Source organism: Condylura cristata, unplaced genomic scaffold, assembly GCF_000260355.1.
Source record: "Condylura cristata isolate star-nosed mole 26May11 unplaced genomic scaffold, ConCri1.0 scaffold00032, whole genome shotgun sequence".
Lineage (NCBI taxonomy): Eukaryota > Metazoa > Chordata > Mammalia > Eulipotyphla > Talpidae > Condylura > Condylura cristata.
Genome location: NW_004567133.1, coordinates 2521281 through 2531055, shown reverse-complemented (window position 1 = coordinate 2531055; position 9775 = coordinate 2521281). Strand labels below are relative to the sequence as shown.

Below are 9775 nucleotides of genomic sequence, written 5' to 3'. Positions count from 1 at the left end.
CCCCGGGGTCCCCACGCCCACCCCCAGAGCGGCCGGAGGGGCTCCGCGAGAAGAACTCGGTGATCCGCTCTCTCAAAAGGCCACAACCCGCCGAGGCCCCGCCCGCGAGGGCCGCCCGCGCCTCCCCCGACCCCCGGGCGTACCTCCCCACCAAAGACCTGCTCAAGCCCGAGGTGGAGCCCAGGGCCTGCGAGCGGGCGCCCCGCGGGCCGGCAGCCAGCGCCCAGCAGTCGGCCAAGCTCTTCGGCCTGGAGCCCGCGCGGCCGGGCCCGGAACACAAGTGGAAACCTTTTGAGCTGGGTAACTTTGCCACCACGCAGATGGCAGTGCTGGCGGCCCAGCACCACCACGCCAGCCGCGCCGAGGAGGAGGCGGCTGCTGCCGTCTCCAAAAAGGCCTACCTGGACCCTGGGGGCGCCCTGCCCCGGGCCTCGGCCACCTGCCCCAGACCCGGAGTGGACATCCACGCGGCGGCCCACGGGCCAGGAGAGGCCTCGGCCATGCAGAGTCTCATCAAATACAGCGGTAGCTTCACCCGGGAGGCTGTGGCTGTGCGTCCTGGTGGCTGTGGCAAGAAGAGCCCCTTTGGAGGCCTGGGCACCATGAAACCAGAGCCAGTTCCCACCGCCACCAACGCCCCTCGGACCCAGGCCCGGCTCCCACACCCCACAGGCCCCGCGGCGGGCGGGGGCCGGCAGCTGAAGCGGGACCCAGAGAGACCGGAGAGCGCCAAGACCTTCGGTCGCGAGGGTTCTGGCGCCCAGGGCGAGGCCGAGGTGCGACACCCGCCCGTGGGCATCGCGGTGGCCGTGGCGCGGCAGAAGGACAGTGGCGGCAGCGGCCGGCTGGGGCCTGGGCTGGCAGAGCAGGAGCGCTCCCTGTCACTGAGCACCGTCAAAGGTGGGTGCCCCATGCTTCCTTCTCCTCCGCTCCCTCCGCCTGCCTCTCCCGCCTGCCTCCTTGCACGCTGGACGCGCCCTCCTCCCAGACACCATTGGCCTTTCATCTCCCTTGTGGGTTGAGGCTGCTGTTCCGTTGTTCCATGACACACGTGGAAAAATGCGGAAAATGCAGGCGGAGAGAAAGGGCTGTTGCGCTTTCCGGTACTCGGGTGAACACTTTGACATCCTCCCCCGAGCGCGTGGCCCGGGGCGGTTTCCTCCTCCCCACGGCCCACGTCAGGCCCCGGCCCTGCGTTGCCACACCGGTAGTGTGGCTGTCGTCTCTGGCTGTTGCCGGCTTCACGAAGTTCGTTTTTAAAATGCCTTTGCTCTGGGGTGGCGAGCACGTCGTTGTTCAGTGAACTGTGCCCCTCGTGGGCATTTTAGTTTCCTTCCCGGTGTTTCTGAGTTTGGGACTCCGCGTTGAATATTCTTTGCATCGTGCCTTCGTGATATTTTGAGTCATTTTCTAAGAATAGATTCCTAGGAATAGATGCCTTTCAAGCCTGTAATTCTGAGTCCTGAGGGAGGTCACCTGCCTTACCTGCTCACTGTTCCGCTGCGTGATGTGGGCTCGGAGCGTAGCGGGAATCCTGTAGATGAGGGAGCGCAGGCTTGTGCTAGAAACACACGTCTCCAAGTTCTTTGTGTTATCGGTGTTTTTTTAAAAAAGATTTTATTTAGGCATACAGACCTGGGGTACAGGCCAGAGGTGCAGGGGGTGAGAGGCTTCACCAGAAGCAGAGAGAGGAGCAGAACAGGCAGATCGAGGAAGTACACGCTGAGGGCAGCGGCGGGCGGGTCAGGAGAGGTTGGGCCCCCCCCCCCCCCCCCCCGCCATGTGGGTCACCTCCGGGTGGGTGCCAGTGCTCTGTAAGGCCATGCTTTAACTTGTTGGCGCCACCAGGGAGGGCCCTGTTTTCAGCATTTTGAACCTCGGTGACTTCTTAGGTAGTTACAGGTAGTACATTCCTGTTTGCAGCACGTGCCACCTTTTCACTTCAGATTCTGCTAGTGTTTAACGAGTTTGTGACTCACGTCAGCGGGGAAGGATGGTGCATTTTTAAAAATTATTGGTGTGTTGAGTGTTTGTCCAGAGCTCGGTTGATTGGTTGCATGTCCCTTTGTCCCTGAATATTTTGCTGTGGGCCTCCTTCCTGGGATTGTGGGAAGTTGAAATTGTGTTCTTCTGAACCTGGTCTGCACAGGAGAGAGAGCTCCCTGTCGAGTCAAGTGCCCTGCCTGCAGCTGGGCCTGACCGCTCAGTGGGTCTAGTGTACGTGTGTGAAGCTGGCAGGCTGGGGGCAGGGCCTGGGAGGCTGACTGGCGCCCTTGCTCTTGGGACTCCTCACAGGCAGGCCTGCGTGTCGTCTAGGCCCAGCTTGCTTCCGTGAGCTCAGGCGTGGCCCGTGTCTCTGCCCACACAAGGCCCCCTTCCTCGCCCCTCCCTGGCTCTCTCCCGTTAGGCCGCATAGGGTCTCTGCAGCACATCTCCTGGGTTCCCCCGCCCTTCCCTGGTGTGGCCCTCCTGGGCTCGCCCCAGCTGACTCCTGGGGCCGCAGAGCACACCACTGCTGGTTCTGTCACACCTGCTCTCACTGTCTGGGACCTGCTCTCCCAGATGAGCAAGGGGGGCCCCTCACCCCAGCCCCGTCCCTCTGTACCCCCAGTGCAGCTACGGAGGCTCTTCATCCAGCCTGGGTGGCTTGGAGTGAGTGTTCAGTGACTGAGCCCCCCACTAGTCACAACCGGGGCGTGGGCGGCTGGGACATAGCCTGCTGTAGTCCGAGTCTGGGATGGAAGGGTGGGCGACAGCCCTTGCTTCGAGGTGACTGGCTTATGGTGGACAAACCCTGTTGCTCGGACAGATTTGAGGCTGGGGACCCCTCTAGAAGGCACCGGATCTCTTGGGGTCCTTTCTCTGGAAGAATGCTCATGTGGCACCCAACAGGGGCTCCGAGTGATGACAAGAATGAGCAAAAGAATGTGTGAGTGTGAGAGGCCGTGCGTGCGTGTGTGTCGTGTGTATGAGCGAAGGAGTGTCAGCGTGAAGATGACGTGACAAGTTTGGAATGGGACATTAGGGATTGAGCTGATCTGTTGCAGCTGATAACTGGGTTCTTGTTTTTGTAATATTTATTTTATCTATTTATGCATACAAGAGCTAGGGTGTAGGCCAGAGGAGCGGGGTGAGCGGGGTGAGAGGGTTCATCAGAGTCAGAGTGGGGAGCAGAACAGGTGGATCCTCTGAAGCACACTGCTGAGGGGAGCAGCGAGCAAGACAGGGGAGGTCTGCTGCGCCATGTGGGTCACCTCCCCGGCCAGGGATCGAACTTGTGCTGCAGTGGCTGCAGAAGGCTTCATAGTGCTGCGACTTAACCGCCGTGGAGCCCCAGTAGCTGGGTTCTTTAAAAAGAAACCCCATAAGAGGTGGTGGATTCCCCAGTGCTGGAGTTGGGTTGCCACCAGCCCAGTGTATGGTCACGGACTCAGGTCTCCTAGCTCCTCCTATTCCTGCCGCCACCTTGGGGCAGTGAACCATCAGCCTGTATGTTACAAGGTTCAAGTTGGAGTTCTGACCCTTGCAGTTACTTGACCTTGAACAAGAGGTCTGAGCCTCCGGGCCCCCAGGTTCGATATTGTTACATACAAGGCCCCTAACGAGAGTGGCCTCGCTCCAGGTGGCACTTGATTATAAACAGACCTGCCGGCCTTTGTCCTGCTCACACGCAGGGCCTTGGGGTCTTCCAGCTTCATGGCAGTGTCCGTGAGCCCTCGGTGTTCCTGAGCATACTCGAGCTGCAGGACCTTCACACTCGCTGTTCCTGCTGCTCAGCTCTCGCTTCCTGTGATGTCCACATGAGTCCGTTCGTTCATTCACTCACTTCCCATCTGTTTGTTGAACAGCTTTCTCTGAGCGAGGCATTGTGTGGGGAGGGTAGACAGTCAGGACTGGGATTATTTCAGCAAGAGACAGATGGTGAACAACACAACAGCTGCATGCTGTGATCTGTGCAGAGGGGACAGAAAGGGGAGTGCAGTGGAGGAGAGGTGGTCAGGGAGGGCTTCCTGGATGAGGTGGTGCGTGGCTGAGCCGAGCAGGGCACTCTGGGTGGAGGGGACAGTGTGTGCAGGGAGCCAGGGCTGCCGGTACACTGCGGAGGCCACGGGGCGGCTGGGCCAGGCCCGGGCAGGGCGCTGGTTCTGCGGGGCTCTGGGGCGCTACAGGAAGGGCAGGAGTGAGCAAGGGTTGGCAGGGGCCAGGAGACAGAGAAGGACGCCTTGAGCGGCAGCCCAGGAGGACTTCCGGAGCGGCAGTGGCAGGCACGTCACGTCTCTTTTGAGACTGGCCAAATGTGGAGGGCGTGAGTTGGGGCTCTGGCCCACATGACCCTGGGGACCCTGGGGTGGGGCATCCCCTGGGTGGTGACAGGACGCAGAGAGCGTTGGGGGCCAGAGGACCGGGCCAGGCTCTGTACTTCGGGCCCTGGTCCCTCAGACTCCGGGCCATGAGGGCCCTTGGCGCTTCAGGGGCCTGGGAGGCCAGCTCCCCTGGGAAGAAAGTGTGGGCACACACTGACGCCCCAGCTCAGCTGCAGGCCTCCGGGGCCCTCACACCGCCCGCCTGCCTTTCTGGCACCTCGCATCTCGCGTGGAGGGGCAGACACACTCAGCGCACCCTTTGGCAGGGAGCCATGCTGTGCTGGAGGGCGGGCGCTGGCGCCGGGTCCCAGCTCGCTGGAGGCCGCTGTGCCTCCCCCTGCCAGCCTCTTCCTTCTCCTTCCTTCACCTACCTGGCCCAAGATGGGGACTTGGAGATGGTAAAAACCGAAGTGCCGGCCCAGTCTCTCTGCTGTCCGTGTCTTAATGAGGGGCCTCGGCGGGCAGCTGAGGGGCCCCTCGGTCACCGCAGCCGGCCAGGAGGACCGCTGAGCCCCCTTGGCCACGCTGCGTCTGGCCTACCCCTGGATGCCCGAGCTGGCTTTTCCCTGCTTAGTGGAGCTTAGCACTCTTCTGCTGTCCCAGCCCCCCAGAACTCTTGACAACTTCTAGGCCGACTCCCAGCCCTGCCATCAGCTCCCCGGGAGCCCCCCCCGCCCCCGGCTACCAGCTGTTCCCTGCGTCTCTGGTCTGTGTGAGCCTCTCCCGGGCGCCTGCTTTGTTCTGGGCCCGATGGCGCCCTTCCTGAAGGGGACAGGAGCGACGAGCCTGAGTCCACGGCTCTGTTCTCTCTAAGTTCCAGCTTTGTAGAGAAAGAAAGGGAGGAGGGAAGGCGGATCCACCTGATGGCAGCCTTCCAAGGGGGCCATGACCTGCTGGGCAGGGGTCCAGGAGGCGTGTTGCTGGTGGCCTGCAGGGGCCCTGGGGCCGCCGCCGCCCTGCGGGCCCCTCTAGCGGCTCAGGTTAGGCAGTGACCTGTAGGTGGTGTCCTGGGCTCAGTGTCTGTCTGCTGCTCGCAGCAGCCGGGTGAGTTGGGGGACACCTGCCCAGCCACCTCCTCCTGGCAGCCCCAAGGCAGCCCGAGACCTGCTAACCCGGCCTACGCTGGGACCTCCTCACGGGAAGATGCAGCTCCTTGCTGCGCGGCCTCTGCTGCCCGTGGCCGCCGCCTCTTGTGCCCGCGCCTGCCTGGGGCCGCACGTGTGCTCTGGCGGTGCCGGCTGGTGCGGAGAACACTCAGGAAGAGGGACTGGGCGGGGCTGGCAGAAGGTGGCAGGGCAGATGGCGGGGGCCTCGGTGGGCACGTGCCCACCTCCGCGTCCCTCCTGCAGTCATGGGCTGTGTGCCATGCTGGATTTGGGGAACTGCCTTCTCTGCTTCGGGGGTGGAGAGCTCTCGGGAGGTGCAGCTAGACCAGTTGCCAGTAGTGGGGCCCGCTGGGCACCAGGCAGGACAGCACGCTGGTGGCCGCTCCCCCCATGTGGGTAGTCTAGTTCCTTGGTTTTGCTTTTCTGTGTCAGTTCTGAGATCGCCACATGCCTGCAGCAGACAGCCCTGGCGGCCCGCGTCGTAGCGGCTGATGCCCCACGACCCACGCCGGGCTGTCTGTGAACAGCGGCTGCTTTCCTGGGCTGTGACCCCCCCCCCAACTTGACCACCCCCAGCATCCGCAGCACCCCTGCCCCCTAGTGCCTGGTGGCCACAGCTTCCTGTGGGGTGAGCTGGGGACCCTTTCCTGGCACAGAGGACACCAGGAGGTGGGGCTTGGGTGGGGAGTGCGGGGGTGTCTTAAGGGAAGGCATTCAGGGTCCAGGAGCTGCTCAGGGTAGAGGAGTTGTTGGGGACTTTAATCAGTGGGGCCCCGAATCAGGGTTCATTTGCTCCCTGGGTCCCCTCAGGGCACGGACGAGCCGATGAGGACTGTGGGGATGACAGGGCCAGGCACCGGGAGGACCGGCTGCTGGGAGCACGGCTGGACCGGGACCAGGAGAAGCTGCTCAGGTGAGGGCTGGTGTGCCTGGGGCTTGAGGGTCTGGGAGCCCCCCAAGGAGAGATGTGGGTGACCCAGGTGGACTTCGCACCTTGACTGCTGTGGGCCGCGGCACTGAGCGCCCGCAGCCCCTCTTGGGGCGTGGGACTCCCCTGTCCCAGGGGAAGCCCTGGAGATCCTCCTTCCCGAGCCTCTGGCCCACCCTCCTCTGTGCGCTGCTCAGGGCGGCATATAGGTCACCACTGCCTGTGACGATGTCTCCGTCTCTGTCCCCTTCTCCCAGAGAAAGCAAGGAGCTGGCTGACCTCGCCCGCCTGCACCCTACCAGCTGTGCTGCCAATGGCCTGAACCCCAACCTTATGGTGACTGGGGGCCCGGCACTGGCGGGTTCGGGTCGCTGGTCTGCTGACCCTGCCGCCCACCTGGCCACTCACCCCTGGCTGCCACGCTCGGGCAGCACGTCCATGTGGCTGGCGGGCCACCCCTATGGTGAGTGTGGGGCAGGCAGCTTTCCCATGGCGGAGGCGGTGGGGGGCGGCTGGTCTCTCGGGGGGGTGGGGGAGTCGGGTGGGGGCTCCTGCAAGCCCTGCCTCCTCGCCCACGTTCTTGCTCCCTGGAGGCTACTGAGGGCATTAGCCCCTTGTGCTTCCTCGGCTGAGTCTGTTTGGGGTCTGGAATGTGTTTTCGGTCAGCAGCCTTCACCTCAGGAGGTGTGCAGTGGGGAGTGGGCAGGGGAGGGCTGAGGTGTGGGGAGGAGGTGGTGCGCACCCGGCCCCGAACCTGACTCTGTCCTGTGTCTCCTAGGCCTGGGCCCTCCCTCTCTGCACCAGGGCATGGCTCCTGCTTTCCCACCTGGCTTGGGGAGCTCCCTGCCGTCAGCCTACCAGTTTGTCAGGGACCCCCAGTCGGGCCAGCTGGTGGTCATTCCCAGCGATCACCTGCCTCACTTTGGTAAGTGCTGGCCTGATGATGGGGTCGGGGCTTCCGTGCTCAGTCTGGGTGAGGCCATCCTGAAAGCCACGGACCTCCTGTTGGGGAGCATCTGCCCATCAGCTCCGGGTGGGAGGCAGATTGGGACTCTAGACCTGTCAGAGCCGCGGGGGTTGTTGTTTTGATGACCTCCTACCCAGAAAGTGCACGTGGAGGCCCCAGCGGGGCTGCCGTGACGGGCCAGGCCCCCTGCCTGGTACCCCGCCAGGCTTCGGGGTCTGCTGGTGCAGTGGGAGGAGGAGCTCGGGTTCCCCGACTGGCAGCATGTTACGGCTGTGAAGCCTGGGGCATCCCTCCTGGGGAGTGGACAGGCCCGTGTCCCTGGCGGGGAAGAGGACAGGCCTCTTGACGCGGGCAGCGTGAGGACCCCGCCGAGTACAGCTCTGCTGAGTTTCTGGGCCTCAGCTCCCCTGCCCGTAAAGCGGGGTGCGGGCGTCGGGTCCACGCGCCGTGGCCTCACCGTGCGTTTCGCCCCTAGCGGAGCTGATGGAGCGGGCTGCTGTGCCGCCGCTCTGGCCTGCCCTGTACCCGCCCGGCCGCAGCCCCCTGCACCACGCCCAGCAGCTACAGCTCTTCTCCCAGCAGCACTTCCTGCGCCAGCAGGAGTTCCTGTACCTGCAGCAGCAGGCGGCCCAAGCCCAGGCCATGGAGCTGCAGAGGAGCGCCCAGCTGGTGGTGAGTTGGGGTGTGGGCCGGCGCTGGGGGAGCGGGACCGCGGAGTGTGGCCAGAGGCCCCGTGCATCGGGCGCAGAGCAGGCAGCGATGGGCAGGGATGCAAACACGGGGGGCCAGTGGCCGGGGGGCTTCCTGGAGGAGTCAGCTTGCTTGAGCCCCTGGGCGGAGGGGAACAGTGTGAGCCAGGCTCGGAGACAGGTGTCAGTTGACAGAGGGGGTGTAGGGGGCAGTGGGGAACCCAAGGCCCGAGAGCTGGTCTTGCGGATTGGGGAGCATTGGGTTGAGCAGTGAAGGGATCCCAGTGGGCCCCTGCTGTTTCCTGAGGAAACCGCCCACTTGATGGAGCCTCTTGGGTCAGCGCTGGCGTCTGCCAACGTTTGCCCAGTCCTGCAAGGCGGCAGACCCTGCGGGGGTAGACTCAGGCCCTCCTGCCTCCTGGGGCGCTCTGGGCCTCCTGGCCTCGCGCCCCCCAGGAGGCAGGCGCCCCCCCAGGAGGCCCTCGAGGTGCAGCAGCAGGGCCGGGGTGGGCTGAGCCCTATGGTGCCTGACTGTGCCTTGCGCTCTCAGTTCCTCCTTTGCCAGCTGACAGTACTGGTGATTTCTGAGTCACTGGGCGGTTCGGTGAGGTTTGATGGTCTTGAGAGACAGGTGCTTGGAGCATTTCTTCTGGGCAGTTTGTGGGTTGACTCCCTCGCCCCTGGGGGCCACTGGCTGTCCTTTAGCCGGCTCCCTCCCCTGTCCTGGAGTCATCAAAGGCAGGAGCAGGCTCCCCCTTCCCTCTGATGTGTTTTGAACCCCTAATGTGTTAGGGTAGGAGGGCACCGTCAGCAGTGAGCTCCCATGAGGGCCGCTCTCCCAGGGCTGACAGGGTGCTAGGGTGGGGTGGCTTTTTCACTTGTAGGAGCCTCTGTGCTGGCCCCCTCATCCTGACTGAGGGACTCACTGGGGCCAGGATCTGGACTGGAAGTCCCCACAGCCCAGGGAGGGCCGGGTTCAGACCGCTGAGGCGCCCCTCCCCGCCCCCATCTGGAGTTCTACAAGGAACGCGATGCTTGTTACACGGGTGCCACGATGGAATGTCCATCTCCAGCCTGCAGGGTGGGCGCTGCATCTTGGGCCCCGCCGGAGGGTCTGCAGGAGGGGGGGTCCTGTGACTAGACAGGCGTGGTGATGGCCACGGCCAGGCTGACCCTGCCTTCGGGCCCTCTCCCCAGCAGGAGCGGCTGAAAGCCCAGGAGCACCGAGCTGAGATGGAGGAGAAGGCTGGCCGGCGGGGCCTGGAGGCCACAGGCAAGGCCGGCTTGGCTGCTGCCGGGCCTGGGCTGCTGCCTCGGAAGCCCCCTGGCCTGTCCACTGGCCCCGTGGGCACCTACGGCAAGGCTGTGAGCCCTCCGCCATCGCCTCGAGCTTCCCCTGTGACTGCCCTGAAGGCCAAGGTCATCCAGAAGTTGGAGGATGTGACCAAGCCACCCACCTATGCCTACCCTGCCACGCCTAGCTCCCACCCCTCCAGCCCGCCACCCGCCTCCCCACCGCCCACCCCTGGCATTGCCCGCAAGGAGGAGGCACCTGAGAATGTCGTGGAGAAGAAGGAATTAGAGAAGGAAGCCCCCACCCCCTTCCAGGCCTTGTTCTCAGGTGAGTGGGCTGCTTGAGGCACTCAGGGCCAGGTGCTTCCTCGCTCCGTTTTTCCCAGTCCTCAGTCAGCTCTGGTTCTGGCTGCCCCTCCCTCCCTCCC

General features: G+C 64.1%; 1 protein-coding gene across 1 annotated transcript in view; it reads left to right on the top strand.

Annotated features, from left to right (window-relative positions):
- TNRC18 (trinucleotide repeat containing 18) overlaps positions 1-9775 on the top strand; it is a 76179-nt gene that overhangs the window by 22796 nt on the left and 43608 nt on the right. The window contains exons 5-10 of the mRNA XM_012731632.1: positions 28-900; positions 6281-6383; positions 6656-6861; positions 7177-7323; positions 7841-8037; positions 9252-9675. Of these exons, the coding sequence (XP_012587086.1) occupies positions 28-900; positions 6281-6383; positions 6656-6861; positions 7177-7323; positions 7841-8037; positions 9252-9675 (1950 nt within the window). The remainder of the gene's footprint in view (positions 1-27; positions 901-6280; positions 6384-6655; positions 6862-7176; positions 7324-7840; positions 8038-9251; positions 9676-9775) is intronic.